This window comes from Cynara cardunculus (genome assembly GCF_001531365.2).
Source record: "Cynara cardunculus var. scolymus isolate 2C chromosome LG 1, CcrdV1, whole genome shotgun sequence".
NCBI lineage: Eukaryota > Viridiplantae > Streptophyta > Magnoliopsida > Asterales > Asteraceae > Cynara > Cynara cardunculus.
The window spans coordinates 24,303,585-24,322,198 of NC_037528.1; the positions used below are offsets into that span (position 1 = coordinate 24,303,585).

General features: G+C 33.2%; 2 protein-coding genes and 1 long non-coding RNA gene across 3 annotated transcripts; 2 read left to right on the forward strand and 1 right to left on the reverse strand.

The window, feature by feature from the left end:
- The first annotated feature begins 4,494 nt into the window (after positions 1–4,494).
- LOC112517135 (60S ribosomal protein L21-1) lies at positions 4,495–6,124 on the forward strand. The gene is made up of 2 exons (XM_025124478.1): positions 4,495–4,769; positions 5,699–6,124. Exons 1-2 carry the CDS (start codon positions 4,533–4,535, stop codon positions 5,954–5,956), a joined length of 495 nt encoding a protein of 164 aa, XP_024980246.1. The 5' UTR covers positions 4,495–4,532; the 3' UTR covers positions 5,957–6,124.
- Positions 6,125–11,604: 5,480 nt separating this feature from the next.
- LOC112520623 lies at positions 11,605–12,622 on the forward strand. Its single transcript, XR_003070059.1, has 2 exons — positions 11,605–12,152; positions 12,282–12,622. It is a non-coding gene; the product is annotated as an uncharacterized LOC112520623 (long non-coding RNA).
- Positions 12,623–12,700: 78 nt separating this feature from the next.
- Positions 12,701–15,530, reverse strand: LOC112520618 (peptidyl-prolyl cis-trans isomerase CYP18-2). The gene is made up of 6 exons (XM_025129017.1): positions 15,400–15,530; positions 15,219–15,314; positions 15,035–15,096; positions 14,543–14,676; positions 14,016–14,100; positions 12,701–13,031 (listed from the first exon to the last, which is right to left on the reverse strand). Exons 1-6 carry the CDS (start codon positions 15,466–15,468, stop codon positions 12,986–12,988), a joined length of 492 nt encoding a protein of 163 aa, XP_024984785.1. The 5' UTR covers positions 15,469–15,530; the 3' UTR covers positions 12,701–12,985.
- Between the last annotated feature and the right edge of the window lie 3,084 nt (positions 15,531–18,614).

The window sequence follows — 18,614 nt, forward strand, 5'->3', positions numbered from 1 at the left end:
GTATATAAAGTCATGAAATTTATATTAGTTGATGAGGACTTATTTGTTATCTAAGAAATGTCAAATATGACGAGAAAGTTACGTAAAAAGCCTACTAGTGGGTCGTATCAAGACGGGCATAACTCGAAGAAAAGATGGTGTATGGGTTGTCGTATACGCGCCTTATTATATCTAGAAATTGTAGGCGTTCTATGTAGAGAACTCTATTATCTTATGATTTACGTCCGGTAATTGCTAATGATAGTAGTAGCATACTTGCTATTTTGGTAGACTCTTGTTAAATCTTGAAGTTGGATTATTATTATATGTACTCGTATGCCAATTATTATTTATCCAAATAATTATTTTGAAATGGGATGAAGCTCGTATTCGGAAATTGTTTTATTTTATTATGTGTGAAGAATGGTGTGAACTGGGGGTAGGCATTGTGATTATTATGTAACCTCCATATCATCCTTTCACTACCACTCGGAAATAGGCATTGTGATTATTGTGTAATTTCCGAGGTGAAGAGCTTACGATCACGAATGGCTAAATGACTGGATTTTGGTTAATGCCATAAGTGACGCTCTATAACGGTGATTTACGACTTACTTTGTGTTCGTCTTAATCAACGGTAATCGGGTCTCCCCCGTCAATCTCTGATGTTTAATACTCCTGGCAAYATTTTAATTTAACTGCGACYTTTCAGTGCTTAAWCTGGTAAYATTTATAACTTCAGGTYTCTCTGTACCTTGYGGATTTAATTGGACTCACTAGGCGTAAGCCTAACACTTCTTCTTTGGTATGACTTGTTTAGCAGGTTCTTTTAGTAGCGGGGCCAAAACGGGTTGAGAGGAGCATTATTTCGTGAAGAGGCTCTTTTGTAGTAAAGCCTCGTTCTCTTGAGCGTTAAGCTGGAAAATGCCGTATTTTTGGAGATTGATAGAAACACCCGTCTTTAATCTAGTTGTAGAAAATTCTAGATTAGTAGGTTGTTATTTATCGTCTCGTTAATCGTTTGTAAACGCCTTACTATTGCCTTTTGTCTGAAATGTAAATTTCAAGATTTCACGTTCTGGAATTTTTAATTTCTCTTACTTGAATTTATTTCTTTTGTTTTAGCTATTTATTATTGCTTCTTGTAAGTGATATGGGTGTTACACAACCCAAATGGCATCCTCCGGTAAGTGAACGTACCATAAGGGCAGGTGAAGGCTGTCTTCTCTTGATCTTTCGAAAACAAGATTGTAAAACTGTATTAAGGCTTAATTGGTATATCTCTATCAAAGTTCTCACCTTAGGCATATAATTCCAATTCTAGTTACAATTTAATTATCTCGAATTTCACTTATAACGAACAAATCAATTGAAAGCTGATCAGATTCACAAGAGCATTAAACTTTAAATCATACGCTTCATTAAATAGAGAAATCTAACAAAAATCACAACTTTATATGTTCATATTTTTATAATCCACGAGTAACTCAACCCCCAACCTCTAAAGATAAGTTCATGTTGGAGGTATTATAACGCAAAACAATAGAATAATTCATGAATCTAAACAATGATCTCTCGAACAAAAATCTAAAAGATGTAAGAACTCCCTTTGAATCGCAATACCCACGAATAATGGATTGATCTTCGTTAACGAAATGCTTCACAATGGACACGTTGCTTCAATCCGTCGTAATTATGATGAAAGAGTCCCCCCAAAATCGCCTCTTCTCGCCCCTCTTTGAGATAGAATGCTAACTGCCCCCAATCCTAGCTATGATAATGATTTAACTCGACTCAGAGGTGTTTGCTATTTTGGTCGCTGGTTTAATCTAGAGAACAAACTAGCCCGAGAATTCCAAACTAGCTTGACCCATCAAACTAGCTTGGAAAGTAGCCCTGATCACTATATTGACTTTTCACTTCTTGGATGGACTTGACTCATCCCATCACTTCAACAATTTTTCACTTTGGCCCTTGAAATACAACTACTCAATTCTGTCATTATTTCCTCAATTAATGCCCAATTCCGTTAGATTTGCTTCGAATGATTTACACATGCGATATTTGCAATAAACTGTGAAAAATATGCTTCCTTTGCTTAGAACTCAAGCAAAATCTCATAGAAGGTGGTGCCGAAATAACACCAAAATTGATGTTATCAAAAGCCTATATTGATATATATACACACACACATGCGCGCGCGCGCACACACACACACACACACACACACACACATATATATATATATATAGAGAGAGAGAGAGAGAGATAAAATCTATACTATATTATAAAGCATTTGACAAAAACTCTTAAAAACCACTTTTTATGCATAAAGTACTTCTTATTAATGCATATGACTTAAAACTCCAGATTGCAAGTAGATTGTACATAAGTACAACTTATTAAAGCTTCATATCAAAATTTGTGTAACTAACTCCATATAAACATAATCAAATACATGATAAACATCTAATTTTAAATATAAAAAATATAAAATATAATTAGGATAATCATTGAGTTCTAACAGAATAATTAATTATTATCTTTATAAAATGTTATATTATTAAACCAAAAATAAATTATTTCGTTATTAAACTTAAATTAAATTATAATAAAAAAATAAATTAAAGAAGTTACATAAAAAATGAGAACTTTTAAATAGTTGATTTGATATTCACATTGATATATTTTTTTCAAATTTTTATGATATCTTCAAATTTATATTTTATTCAAAAATGAAATCATTATTGTTTTCTTAAAAACACATAAAACCGTATTATAATATCGACAGAAACATATAATAAAATAGAACATTAAAATTGAGATATGTCTTGCTGCATTGCACGAGAACTGTTCTAGTAATAACTAATCCGTCTACACCTTTCTCAAAATTGTAAAATAAATTTGAGAAAGATAAACAACAGAAAAAAGTATGAATCATGATTGAGGGTTCGAGTTTTAGATTTCAGAACCATGCTACAATACTAGAAGTCAGATTTACGAGAATCTCCACACACACACACATATAATATCGGCTACTACAAGTCATTTATTGAACAATGTTGTGGTCTCGTCGTCAGTGACAGAACCATGAATATATCTAGAGCAAATGCACCTTTAAGATAAGTCAACAAAATCATAGTTTTACTTAGGGGAAAGTCAACGTGGTTTGCCCAGAGAGTAGTCAATTGTATCGATTTGGAGAATAAAATACATTTTTTTCTAATGAAAATCGATATTGATCATTAAAATAAATATATTTTGTCTTGAAAATGAGATAAAGTCGATGATTTTTAAGATGAATTTGCATCGAAAATTAAAATAATTATGAAAAATTAATGAAATCAAAATGTGGAAAAATTAATAAAATATTGTCTTGGCATAATGGTAATAATGTCTATAACTATACATGAGGTTATGAGTTTGATTATTCTAACAATATTTTTGCACTTAATATTTTCAAAAAAAATATTGTAGGCCCTGAGTTGATATTTTGGGCTGGTAATACGAACTTAAAATTAAAAGATAAAAAATTAATCTTTTACTTGAAATAATATTTAAACTCATGACCTTTTGTGTATAAAGTGCTAATCCGAACCATTCTAATAGTTTTAATTTATGTTATAAATTTGGTTGTAAAGTATTTAAGGACATCCCTCAAAACCAGACGCCGTTTTTTTTTTCCTCTTTTTCAATAATCAAGTGAACAGTGCACATGAGCCTGCTCCCCTCTCCATATATCTGCCCCTCGTTATTGTGGTTCCTAACGCTTAAGGGGGCCTTTGGTTTGCGTGATTCCAACGGAAACTGAAGGAATTGGAATGATCAATTACATTGATCAAATTCCATTTAGGCATCCACATATCTCATCCTTCATGGATTTGATCATTCTATCACAAAGAAGGAATTCAATTCTATTCCACCCCAATTTCTCAAAAGGCAAAATTATCCTCATTTTCCCTACTTGATTTATCCAGACCCAGACGACTTTCATCTGAACCATCGTTGACCACCACCCTCTGAACCATCGCCGACCACCATCGATCTGAACCATCGTCGACTACTACCGTTACAAAAGAGGTATTTTGGTAACTTATCATTTATCTATTCCAATTACGAAGCTACATAAATACCAACCAAACAAGCAGATTTCCAATTATTTAACAAATCTCATTCCAACCAAACATACGGTCAAATTCCATTCAAATTCCTTCAAAATCAAATTCTTTTAACATATTTTATACCTTCAAAAAAACATTTTACGAATCAAACCCTAAAACTTAACTTACCGTACCTCACATTCACAATATATTAAACATAATTTGCTGATACGAATCCAGCCCAAAACTTACCAAAGAAAAATGAAATATTGTTAATTTATCCCGATTAACCACAAATCATAAAAAAGGCTCATCCATCAAGACCCAATAAGTGAAAGCCCATTAGGCCCAATTGAAAACCCTAGCAATCAACCATCTCATAAAGCGCGCCACAGTTTTATAGTCGCTTCTGCTCGATTTTGTTTTGTTTGTGATCGATCGACAGAGGGAAAGATGCCGGCGGGACATGGATTGCGATCGAGGACCAGGGATCTGTTCGCAAGAGGCTTCAGAAAGAAGGGTACCATTCATCTATCTACTTATCTCAGAACCTATCACGTCGGAGATTATGTTGATATCAAGGTGAACGGCGCCGTTCATAAAGGTATGCCTCATAAGTTCTATCATGGCCGCACCGGTCAGGTCTGGAACGTCACCAAGCGCGCCATCGGCGTTGAAATGAACAAACAGGTCAATGTCCATTCCCATATCTCACTATATATGTATGGTGTGAATTCTTTTGTCTGTTTAGTTATAAATGTTAGTTGCTGTTGCAAATATCCGTGACACTTAGTTTGGAGAATTGATTCGACAGATTTGGGGGTTCTCTCTGAGTTTTCGTGTTTGATTTATGCGTTTAACGCTATCAATCAAGCTGCTAGTTTTTTCATTTGATTTGAAAGCATTATAATGTGATAATGACTTTGCATGCGATTGAATTGATGTAAATGTCAATTGTTTTACACAGGACAACTTCATATAGGTGGTTTCATTAGTTGCGAATTGTGGATAGGAAATACCAACAATTTAACAGTTGTTCATCATATGCACAATGCCATTGCTTTCTGGAATTGTACTGGTTCAATGTTATTGATTAGTGAGTTGGTGTTTCATGATCATTAAATACATTTTTGACAAAACCTTATAAAGTTTATAGCTTAGTTGGTTAGTTGCTTGTATTTCCAAAGAGAAGTCTTGGCTTTGATTCTTTGCAACTCTGATTTGAACCAATTTTTTTTATTAACCTGGATATCCAACTTGCTATATGAGCTGACTAATCCCATGGCGATCATCTGCTTTGCAGATAGCCCGGAGTCATCGCATTTGAATCTCCACAAGGGGATTATTATTCCTCTTTGGATTTGAACCTGGGATCTCCTGGTACTTTTGACCTTTGGACCCAAGCTCAAACCAATCAGGCATTACACTTGTGGTTAAAGCAAAAGCTAATTAAAACTCACTATCTAAAGCTAAAAATGGAAATCTTTGTTAAGAGCAGGTTTTGAATCGAAGCCCTCTTGAAGGGAACACTTTATCCTCGGATTGCCTCGAATTTATGCAATTATCAATTTTTATCCAATGTGACATATGACAAAATGTATGTATATATGTTAATACAGGTTGGTAACAGGATCATCAAGAAGAGGATTCACGTGCGAATTGAGCATGTGATGCCATCCAGGTGCACGGAAGAGTTCAAACAGAGAGTTAAAAAGAACGATCAACTAAAGGCGGAGGCGAAGGCCAAGGGTGAGGTGATCAGTACGAAGAGGCAACCAGTTGGGCCGAAACCCGGGTTTATGGTTGAAGGTACGACCCTAGAGACGGTAACGCCCATTCCTTACGATGTTGTGAATGATCTCAAGGGTGGTTATTAATTAAGTTGAAAGATGATTCCAAATTTGGTTTTTGTTTCATGACATTTATATGTGTTTTTATGTTGTTCATCTTTAATTTAGACTTGATGGATGCGTTCATTATGGTAATGAGTTGAGAGTTTTGAAACAGTCTCAGAATTTATGTGATTGGATGCGGTTTTTGTTGCCATTATTTCTTTGGAAATGGTATTTTTGTAGAATGCATATGGAGGATTCTTGCCTAAAAAAAGTAAATTTTATATTTGTACACACAAATATGTATATATGTATGATGGCAAAAACGGTTCTTGATTTAACGGAGTTAATGGATGTATTAGTTTGAGGGACCACCAAAACAAATTGAATACATAAGGACAAAATCGACAATAAACATACCACAGGGACCTTGTTGAAAAATATTTTAGAACACGGGACCATATCCACAGTTCATTATTCTTTTATTTATATCTTTTTTAAGTTTCTTGGCCAATTTCAAAAAGTTTGTTATTGAACACCAAAATAAACGTTGTTCAAAATTGGAAAAGAGTAATGAAGCCGTTCATAGTTGAAAATGTGAACAATGTTCATAGAACAGGTTCGCATATTTGATAAAAACAGGTTTTCGTAGGTGAATCAAATTATCACATATCAACAAAACTAATGTGGTCATAGGTGAACCAGATTGCCACATACCAATTTTGCAAAAAAGACGAACCAGATTACCACATTTTGAAAAGTGAACCTTGTTTATAACGATAAAACTAAGATTGTGTTCATAGGTGAGGATTACCACATATTTGAAAAAGTTGAACCTTGTTTATAACGACAATATTGAGATTGTGTTCATAGGTGAATCGGAGTAACAGAGCTTGAGATTGGTTTCGAACCAATGAAGGAGTAACTACTGGGAAAGTAATTGATGCTAAAAGAACCCCCCCTAATCTTTTCCAAAATTACCCTTTGTTCGTGATTGTTCACATATGTTTATTAAGCATAATTTTTTGATTTATTAAAAAAAATGCCCGAATGAATTTAATCTATAGATTACAAAGATTAAAGGTTATGATTGGTTCACATAGTTAACATCAATTATCAGGTTAACAATTGATCAACCCCCATATATAAGGGCTTAATCATTTGAGAACTTCATATATTGTGATAACAGTGAGAACTTTTATCTTAAGATATTATTTCATATGATTTTTCCTCGTCTAAGTCTAACATTTAATGTATTAATGAACATATAATGTATTTGCTTCATATGTGTGTGGTTCATAATGTGAATTTTTTTTTACATGTACATTTTGTATCACAAACATGCTAAAAAAGTTCACATTGTAAAACAAAAACACTGTGAAACAAATATATGTTAATCGATATTTTAAATCCTCGTCTTAGATGGAAAAAAATCATATGAAATAGTACATGATGCACTAGTTCTCAAGGTTATTACAATTTAAAGAAGGTCCCCCTATATAAGTATTTATGTGTGTGTGTGTGTATATATATATATATATATATATATGTGTGTGTGTGTATGTATATGTGTGTGGGTATACACGCGCACATTCATACCTCATTTTCAATATGCATTTTCATGTTTTAATGCCTTTTTTAACAATAGCGAGAATGTAGGTGTTGTTGAGTTTAGTGTTAGTGTGACTGAGAATTACCTAAAACTGAAAGTTTGGTTAAGTTATAATACAAGTTATGAAGATCAGAGAACATACTCATATAAACTAACTTAAAACTGGAATTGATGAATGATAGGAGTCAAGAATGCCCCTTAGCAGAGTCAATTGCTTACATTCAACACCTTAAGCTTTTTAGTGTTTGCCTTCGGTGAGTGTGTTGAGTCACTGAAGTTGACTAGTGACTGCTAGTTTGCCATTGATGCCGACGAGTGACTGCACTCACTGCAACTAACCAACGAATGTCCTCACTGAAGCTGATTTGAAAGGTTGACCTAGGATGTTTGTAACTCGCTAATTGTCAAAGTAACTGTCGCACAATACATACTTATAAGAGAGTTTTTCAGTTCCGAAAAGGATATAGAAACACAACAAAAATCTATGTGGCGCGGTTTAGAGCACCCATCTATCAAACCGTGTATGCGGTTTCAGTTTTTTCTCATACCATAAGCCAAAACGCACATGTCTCAAAATGTAAAAAAAGAATGCATCAAAGGTGTGATATGATTTATTCCTAATACCTAGTGACGTATACAATCAAAATAACATCATAATACATATAATCAACCTAAATACAGTTTTAGTCATCCATATAATTCAGAGTTCCAGTACACATGATATATATGTAATTGAATCGAAATGAATAACGAAGTTTCATTGAACTTTTATATGCAAGTCTAAAAAATGTTCCAAAACAAATAACAGGTATATTTCGCAAAATGATCACAGGCCAGACGAGCACAAGATAGAACGAAGATATTATTTGTGGCTTCACTGAGTTGAGCAAGTGTGAGATAGAAGGCCTAAAGCCCTTGAGACTTGTTATAAGTCAAAAGCTATACTTCATGCGTCCTGTAATAAGTGTCTATGTTGTTATTTTAGTTTGTTCCAAAATAAGTGTCAATTTTCAAAAGTAAATGCTTATTTTCCTATTCTACCCTTAATTTTAGAAATAGAGAATATTTTTCTCTATAATTAAGCGTAAAATTGTTTTTTTATTAATTAAAAGTGTAATAGTTACATATTTCTAAATCTTTATATATTTTTCATTATAGACATTTATTTTAGATGAAGAAAGCATTATTTAAGATAATTATGTTATTTACGAAATGAATATAAAAGTTTATTTAGTCAATTCATAAATACATATAATTAATTTATAAATAAAAAAACCTATAACATAACTCTTCAAATAAAATATTAATTAATTGTTCACAATGTGTATTCAAGTCCTTATGTAATGCTTTTAAGGATTTTTACCGTCTTTTTTGGGGTTTTTTTGTTTTTGTATTGTGTCACGTTGTATTCACAAGGTGATTATAATGTGTAAAAAAAAATAAGTGATCACAATGTCTAAAATAAATAGGTGGTCATGTTATTAGTTGAAACAATATATTTGATAGTGTTTTACATCGTGATGATATGATTTTTGGTTTGAGTTTATTGAAAATGTTTGACATGTATTCAAACTTGATTATTGATTTTGTTCACAATTTATATCTAAGTCTTTATAAAATGTTTTTAGTGATCTGATGTTTTTTTGGTTTTGATGTTTTTTTGTTCACATTGTATTCACTTGTGATTACAATGTGTTACTCGATGATACTTATTAGGTTACGTGACGTTCACATTGTGTTAGATTATTTGTGTTAGTTCTATTTGTTTCTAGATTATGTTGTTAATGAGAGGAGAGAGAACTTGTAAAATTGCATGATAATCTTTATTCAAAATTTTAATTTTGAAATTGCTAAAATTACTAATTTTTTATTTTTCTAATTTACCAATTAATTTAATACAATTGATGGTTTAAATTGGATCTTACGGATCTCAAATTTTATAGTTCTCAAAAGAATACCTCCTAACTATACTATATTATAAAGCATTTGATAAAAACTTTTAAAAATAATTTTATATCCATAAAATATTGTTTATTGATGTATATTACTTAAAGTTCAAGATTATAAGTTGATTTGACGTAAGTATAACCTATTAAAACTTCATGTTTGAATTTGTGTAACTAACTGCAGATAAACATAATTAAATACAAAATAAACATCTTATTTTAAATATAAAAAATTTAAAATATAATTAGAATAATAATGAAATTCTAACATAATACTTAATTATTATATTTATAAAAAATATATATATTATTATTAAAAAAACCAAATATAAATTACTTTATTATTAAACTTAAATTAAATTATAATAAAAATATTGAATTAATAAAATTACACGACAAAACAAAAATAATAATTAAATAGTTAATTTAATATCAATATCGATATTTTTTTTTTTCAAATCTCTATAATATTTAAAAATAAAAATATTATTATTTTCTAGAAACCACATAAAATCGTATTATAACATCTGTAGAGACAAATAATAAACAAAACATTAAAATTAAAATGTATTTGACTATATTATATAAGTATCTTTCTGGTATATATGAACACATACACGTGTATACACGTGTATGTATAGGACATCTAGACGTGTATGCATAGTTGTATACTATAAAAAGTTGGCAGACTCTCAAGTCTCTCACATGGATGAAATGTGAGACATTCACAAAAGGGTGTGATACATCCCTCAATCCACCTTACATAGAGTATTTTGACTTTGAAAAGAGTTATTATCAACTCATTAAGTTTAACTTCTTTAAAAATTCTTTATTATCAATTTGACATCGATATAAGTTATTTATCCAAACACTCAAAAATGTTCATTACCGATACCACATCCAAATAAGTCAACAAGTTATTTTTATAAGCAATCACAAACACCATACCTAAGAGTTGTAGATTTTCAACTACTGAGACGAAATATCGAACGTGGGTCTTTAATCAACTCGAGAAAAAGAAGTTAACGGTGATTTCAGTTTCTTATTTCGTTGAAGTCGATAACCTCGAAATTAATGCGAGTACTATGTGATTTTCAAAACGGGGTACATATGTAAAATATCTTTTTTTGAGCATGCTTTGAAATCATGATTTACGGTCACGTTAACATTACATGCTTTTGTAATTCTATATATTACGTGTTTTAGTTAAAGCATGTTATAAACATATATGGTTCGAGGTTACGCATAAAAGCATGTCGGTGACGTGTGTGTTGTCAAATATCATGACACTGGTATATTAAATAAGTGGGCACCGCGAAGATGCAAAGAACCGTACATGTATCACAAGGATGCCTCCTTGGTTAGGGATTACCCGTACATACTGCGTGGTAGACCCGGTTGAGTTAGATTGACTCGCCCTTTTTTTTTTTTTTTGTAAGGGTGTCCGGGCCAAAACCCGACTAATCCCCGGCAAATTTAGAGGCTAAACATGGCCCCACTTAAATGTCGCCAACACTCCACTCCCAGGGCTCGAACTCGGGTTCATGACTATGTCATGCCCAAGCCTTTACCACTAGGCTGGAAGGTCTTTGACTCGCCCTTTACCGGTTCAGATTGAGACCAGGCTGGATTCGGTTGAGCCTGAATCGGTCCCTAGGGCTCGGTTACATTTTTTAGTATCAGATAGATGATGCAATGAGTTACTTTGGGATGAATGAGAAGGTTCATTGTCTCTTTAATCTAATCTAAATAAGTTTCAAAAGCAAAAGCATTTGAAGAGCTTTATATCCTCAAGTCACCACCTGTCCAGAGAAGCATCCATCATCTTTCCATTTGCTCACAAGTGACGTTGAAGCCAAAGAGAGTAAGTCACCACAAAGAAAAGAACATTTACCAAACGGCCTTTGGCCTAGCGGTATCGTAGCCCTTGGCCTTCTAGGAGGTCAGGGGTTCAAACCTCACCATAAGTGAGGAGTGTGTGTGAGTTTATTTGTTGCGTTTGTCGTATATAAATATTATATACTTCAAAAAATAAAAAATAAAAACATTTTTTCTAAAAAAACTACCTAACAATCTTTTGACTCATCCTCAAAAATCAAAATCACATTATGCAACTTAATAACTAATCTGCTTATCTGCCATATATTAATCCATATCTTGAGGGGCAGCTCAGCTGGCATATAAATGTTAGGCCTTGGAGATCCTCCACATAAGTCGCCAATTCAAGTCTCCTTAAGGCCACTAAGGATTTTCCCGGTTCTTATCTTCAGGGCTCCACAAGATTAGTCGAGAATCCATACTTTATAAAAAGAACTGTTCATTTTATCCCTTTGACTACCTTTTCAGTGTAACGGGTAACAAACGCTTATATGAAATTATAATGACAACGTCATCTCAGCCTTATGACCAACATGTATGGTTCTAAAGGTCCATGAATATGATTTCTGAAAGTTCTTGGGCTAAAATAGAGGTAGTATTAAGTTCTTTGAGTTATTCAATTAAATTAACTCACAGTAACGATTAAAGAGAACAGAATAAAGTAGAGGCTTACAAATTGTATAAAGATAATGCTTTATAGTTGGTTATACATACCTTCCTTAAGCCTAACCATCAAATCTGAAAATGAAGACATCAAAATCAACCAGATTCCTCTCTCTGCTGCTCCTGCTACTTCTCTTTTCAGGTTTTCCCTTCTCCATTCTTTTTTGCTTATGATTTTTCATTCAATTATTGTATCCAAGTCCATTATCAGTTGATTGATTGTTTCTTCTTAACTTCTAAAAAACATGAAAAAATCTTCTGGGATGAACAGCTTGCTCAACCATAGTCGCAGTGATTGGTGGTGCTCATGCAATTAGAATCCCGGAACACATGTGTCAAAAGAGGATTGGTGGGGGGAAATGTGAGCTGTGGAGATGCCATCACAGGTGTGCCAAAAGAGAGCCATTTGGTGTTGGAAAATGCAATGGCAACATGTGTATCTGCTCATATTATTGTAAGCTACCCCCAATCTGACCAACATAGTCTTCAAATGGATTTGATTATAATTCTGAAGGTATGTAGGGTTCCCACTCTAGACACGAGATCTTTGATCTCTGTTGGGAGCCAAAATCTTTTTTTTTTTTTGGGTTGTTTTTTAATATTTAACCTTTTTAAATATCTGCATCTTCTCATTCATTAAATCAACTTATGCACAAAGACAAAAAGAAGGTGGTAATACCTCACAGATAATGGGTTCAAATACTTTCATATGAGAACAATATCTTTATGTGCAAAGGCTAAGAAACCAATAACTTGACCAAATCTAGATAGAGGAAAGCAAACAAACAGTCATTTTGTTGCAGTATCACATTACAAGATCTAATGATTTCAGTGCCTTTGAGGTTCATGTTAAATTGCCCTCATATGTAGCCTTTATCTGTCAATTACTTTCATGGGTAGTAACAAATACCTTGATGTGAGTAATATAACCACTGCCAGCATCAGAGGCCTTAAATCTGAAAGTACCAACAAGGATCAATCTTTAACTGTTGTTCGTAGTATTTTCACGTCATGGATTGGCCTGGACAGATCAAGACATTTAGAATAGATAAAGAATAGAGGAAGTCATCTAAAGATAATCACACATGGTGCAAATATGCATATAAAACCAACAAAGTGCGTTCTTGGACGAGGTCGAGAATACACATGATTAGTAATCAAAAACAGATTGAGTTGTCCGATGTCAATACCTATTGGATTATTTGAACTATATAGTGATATATCACAAGAGAAAGAGCACGTCTTAAAAAATAGGGTCATGCTCACAATGACACCATTTTGAACACCAAAATGCCATATTGATCTAACGCAAGCAACGTATCCAAGCATTGTTCGAATTTGGTACAAAAAAGATTTTAACAAGAGGGTCATGAACTCCTATTTCAGTTCACTCACCATTGTTGGGGACTTGGTGTAAGCAAAAAACCTATCACAAAGTTGTTTGGCATTATATTATTGATTAAAGCATCTTTTGGCCATCTCTATTGATAAAATTATTTGTTTGGTCCCCATGTCTCATGTACCAATGACTTTTTTGCCCACTAAAAACCAACAACTTTCAACACATTTACCCTCAAGTAGGACTTGTGAGTAAACTGATCAAACTACTTCCTTCTTTGACAAACAAGAAAGACAGGTAAGCAAACAAAACAATGGTCGGGACATCAGATACAATGGCTAAACAAATAACTCCTGCAGCATAATGGCCAAAACTCATTTTACTTGACAATATGTAGTCAAACAGATGTTTGTTAAAAAAAAAGTATGCATCAAATTCTACAAAGATGAAGCCAAACTAAAAAATCCACCCTCTTTTATGTAAGGCAAATTGTTAGCATATATCCTCGGGCCAATTTCAAGCTACCCCTACCTCTCCTAAGGCATTCCTCCCAATGTCTCATTACTTATTGATGCATATGCAAAGGTTTGTGGCTGTCACAAAATGTCTAATAAAAAACTAAAACGTTATAAACAATGGATAAAAGAGCTCAAGAATGCAACAGACCTATCGGTATTATCAGTCTGAACACTACCAAGCCTCTTGACAATCTCCATTCCTCTACATACTCTTCCAAATATCGTGTGTTTTCCTGTCAATAATGAGAACATATGTTAATACTAAACAAGCGTTGCTATATTGGCCAGTGTTGTAGATTGCATAGGTAAAGAAAAGCAGATAAACGCAGAGTTCTACACATGTTGAAACATGCACATGTTGTTGAAACACATTAAATTATGCCAATATTACAAAAAGAATATATCATATGCCAAACTAAAACTGGGTTTCGGATTACAGAAAGCAATCATCAGAATCACACACATTGCTTCGTTCAATCAGGTACAATAACAAGTGCATAGTGTGACTTGAACTTCATTACTTTATTCATCATTGATCAGACATCATATGCAAACTTAATGCGGATAAAAGTGTAAATCAGAAACATCCCTCTGACAAAAGTAAAGCCATCAACCCAGAAAAAGATGAAGCAGTTGATCCAAAATGATAACTTTGCAGATGAGATGATTACTTACCATCAAGAGATTGTGCTGGTGCCAAGGTGATAAAGAACTGACTCCCATTTGTGTTTGGACCAGCATTAGCCATAGATATGATACCAGCTCCAGTATGCTTCAGCTTTGAGTTGATCTCATCCTCAAACTTCGAGCTTCAACAATAAACACTCATGTCAACAGAACAATCCAATTTCTGGGAACATAGAACAACGCCTTTACAAGCATAAGCACAAATTTTGTTCATACAATAGAATACATCAAGAACAAATCAGTCTATTCTTGAAATTTAATCTTAATGTAACTTTTGACATCCATCTTTTATATCAGAAAACATGACATTTACATGCCCTTTTTTACTAAAATAAATTGAGCAGATTTGATTGATTTTACAGAAGCACAGATAACTCCAATAATCTTCAAATCTATCAAATTCGTATCATTACACCATAGAAAACCTAAATAGAGCTTTCTTCGAGCTGAAAACTAGTATGTGATTAGCCATACACATACCCATAGATCGATTCTCCACCCCTTCCTGTGCCAGTAGGATCACCTCCTTGAACTATGAAATCCTATTCCAGAAGTCAAAAAACCAAAAATTTCCATACAAACTTAGCACGTTGTGGACGCATTATCATTACTTAACACACACACACACACTTGGTCAAAAATAGGGATGTTTGGGGTTACATACCTTGATGATTCTGTGGAATTTAACGTTGTTGTAGTACCCCCTTCGAGATAGCTCAACGAAGTTTTTGCAAGTTCTAGGGGCGTGCTTATCGTACATCTGGTCAAGTTAAGTTAAACATCAATCAATTTGTCTAAAAATCGTTTGTAACAGTAAGAAAACTTCAGACGAATCAAATATCTACCTCCAGGGTGAAAGAACCCATCGATGTTTCCAGGGTCACCTCCGGCGGACCTCCTTCCGCACCAGGCATGGTTGAATACAAAGGCGTTGATGCTAGAGGGACTCCGATAATGGTATGGACCAGGGCTAGGGTTTAAGTTAAGGAAAATTGGACCGGGGTCGGCCAGCATATGGGTTTTATTCGACCTATGAGCTGGTTAGAAATTAGAATAGACAGGCAAAATCAGGACACTGTGTTAATAAGTTTGTAAAAAGTATTATCGTAAACCACAAGGATGATGCCTGATTGGTTTGAAATCGGCTCCAAAAGTTAAAAGTATCAAGAGGTCTCAGGTTCAAATTCAATGAGGAATAAAAAATCCCTTTGTGGTCACGAAGGTTCAAATACAGTGACTCCGGACTATTTGCAAAGCAGATGGTTGCCCTGAGATTAGTCGGCTTGTATAGCGGGTTGGATATTCAGGTTAATAAAAAAAAAAATTATCGTATTAATTTGTTGTGTGTCATTATATATATTTTAAAACACAACGAGAATACCCTTTTTCTATCTCATACTCGAGTTCGAATCACATCAACATCATTTATGATAATATTTATGATAGATCGTTAACTCAAACCCCAACCTGTACACACATAAGTTCTTGGATAAATCACCTGTGATTCCATCCCGTAATTTCCCATATAATTTGTGTTTTCTACATTGTTGATGACCCAATTTGTATGGATGTACTCGAGAGAATTTTCTTATGAATGCGTTAGCCATGTGAACCTTGTCGTGCCCGACAACAAAAATATCGTTAAGTCATCGTATTCTATATGTACATATATTAACCAACTGGGAAAGTGGTAAGATGCTATGAACCTTTGACCTGGTCTTCTTATATAGAGCAAATTACACGGAAACCTAATTTGCCATATTGGAACTTCTTCTTTTTGGCATCATTTTCCATATAAGTTCAATTCGCATGCTCAAATAAGTACTGGTGTCAATTATGTTCAGTATCAACATTACTTCTATTTTAATCTTTCGTAATTTGATATGACTGAAGTTTTGTACTTTCGTACATGTCTAGCATTCGTCCACTTAACTTTTATAATGGAAGAGTACAAAAATGTCTTTGCTACGATTGGAGAATTTGTTTATACCTTTATTAAGGACTATATATAGTTTATATCGATGATAACTTTTTTGATTAACCTGGATATCCAACCCGCTATGTGAGCCGACTAATCTCATGGCGACCACATGCTTTGCAGATAGCCCGGAGTCACGGCATTTGAACCTCTGTGGCCACAAGGGGATATTTATTCATCATTGGATTTGAACTTGGGACCTCTAGGTATTTTTGACCTTTGGAGCCAAACTCAAACCAATCAGGCACCTCTCTTGTGGTTATATCGATGATAATTTGTAACAACTTGCACATACATTGATGATAATATATGAAATCTTCAACAACATAAATTTTGTTATTGCGAAATTTGTATATATATTCTTATATAAAAATTTCGGGATTTTAATTCGTTATATTGTTGTGCACTTTGTCATACAGATGAGAGTGGTGAATTTCTGCCAATGGTATATGGTTCTAATCTCCGTATGTTGTGGTAAAAGGTCACAACTTGTTGCCACTGCCACTTGCATCACACACTTGACGTTCATTGCAAGAGGATTTCTTTCATGCCTTATGTGGAACGTGGTAAAAAAAAAAGGTCCTCAAATTCTTTCAAGATTTTAATCTTCGGATAAACTACGTGGAGTGATTTTGATAGATCATAACCATTGTATTTTCTATTTAGCTTTCAAGACAACATTTTACTTGCAAACAACCAAGACTTCGGAGAATAGTGGAATTTCTGTACCGATAAATTTGTTTTCGATTGTATTACATTTTTTCAATTACAAGTTGTAAAAACTACAAACCGCTAATTAGTAATTAATGCATAAGTCGATCTTTAAAAGACAAGAACAACAAATGCTTTTGGTTAAAAACACTGTTATTAAACTATTCTATTTCAAAATCTTTTACCAATAGAACATTTTAATTTTGTTATTGAACTATTATGTTTCAAAATTATCTGATATGGGATTTGAAATCATAACAAACTATAAAATTAGCATCAAGAGGGACAGAGAATAAAACAAAATTTAAAACAATATTGTCGTTTCGAGTTCTCGGCTTCATAATCGAAATGATTCGTGCAATATCATGTGCAAGTACTTTATGCATCAGCTACAACTTGTTAAGCATAGTTGCAACCCCCCTCTACACCCACTCCCCCTAAATCTCTTATTAACCCACATCTCGTCTCAATAACCACTCCTAAAACCCACATATATTCAGGGGCCGTTTACAAAACGCTTATCTGAGTAAACTTTTCTTACCCGGTAAAAACGAAGACAATGACCGATAGTCTTACCTAGTAAGCGAGGGCAACACACTTACCAATGTTAGTGTTTACTGGGAAAAATGTTGCATATTTTTACTGGACTAATATCTTAATCGGTAAGTAAGTGATTATGTTGAATTTTATCCGTAAACTCTTAACGGGTAAGTATTTAGGTAAATGACCCCTTAAATGAGATTTTAATTAAATACATGATCTTTTGATGAACGTAAAGTCATTTTTCTTTTAACATCATAAAGTTATGAATTTAATTAAAATATCATTAAGGTTATATAGCTAAACGATCATCTTTTCTTTATTTTAGAAACATCTTTCTAATTAATAGATCAAGTCAGTCTTAATCAACAATGATTCAACTTAATACAATCGTAGTTAGTAAAACCAATTGTATGTATAAGGTGCTTTTGAGCTTTTGTTGACTCAATTTGCCTTTGCATTTTTTATTATCAATGAGAGGTGTATATGTATTGTTGCATGTTGAGAAGTTGTAATATCGGAATCTAATTGTTATCTATAAATACTTGTTTGTTGGCCATTGTAGTTCATTATTAATATTAATTAAATTAATAAATTTATATTTATATCTATACTATACTAGAAGCGTACTCGCGCAATGCAGCGAGATATATCATGATTTTAATATTTCATTTTCTTCTTTATCTCAATCGATATTATAATATGRCTTTATGTGATTTTGAGAAAGCGATAATGTTTTTATTTTTGAATAAAATATATGTTTGAAGATATYATAAAAATTTGACAAAAATATATCGATATTAGTATCAAATTAACTATTTGAAATTCCTC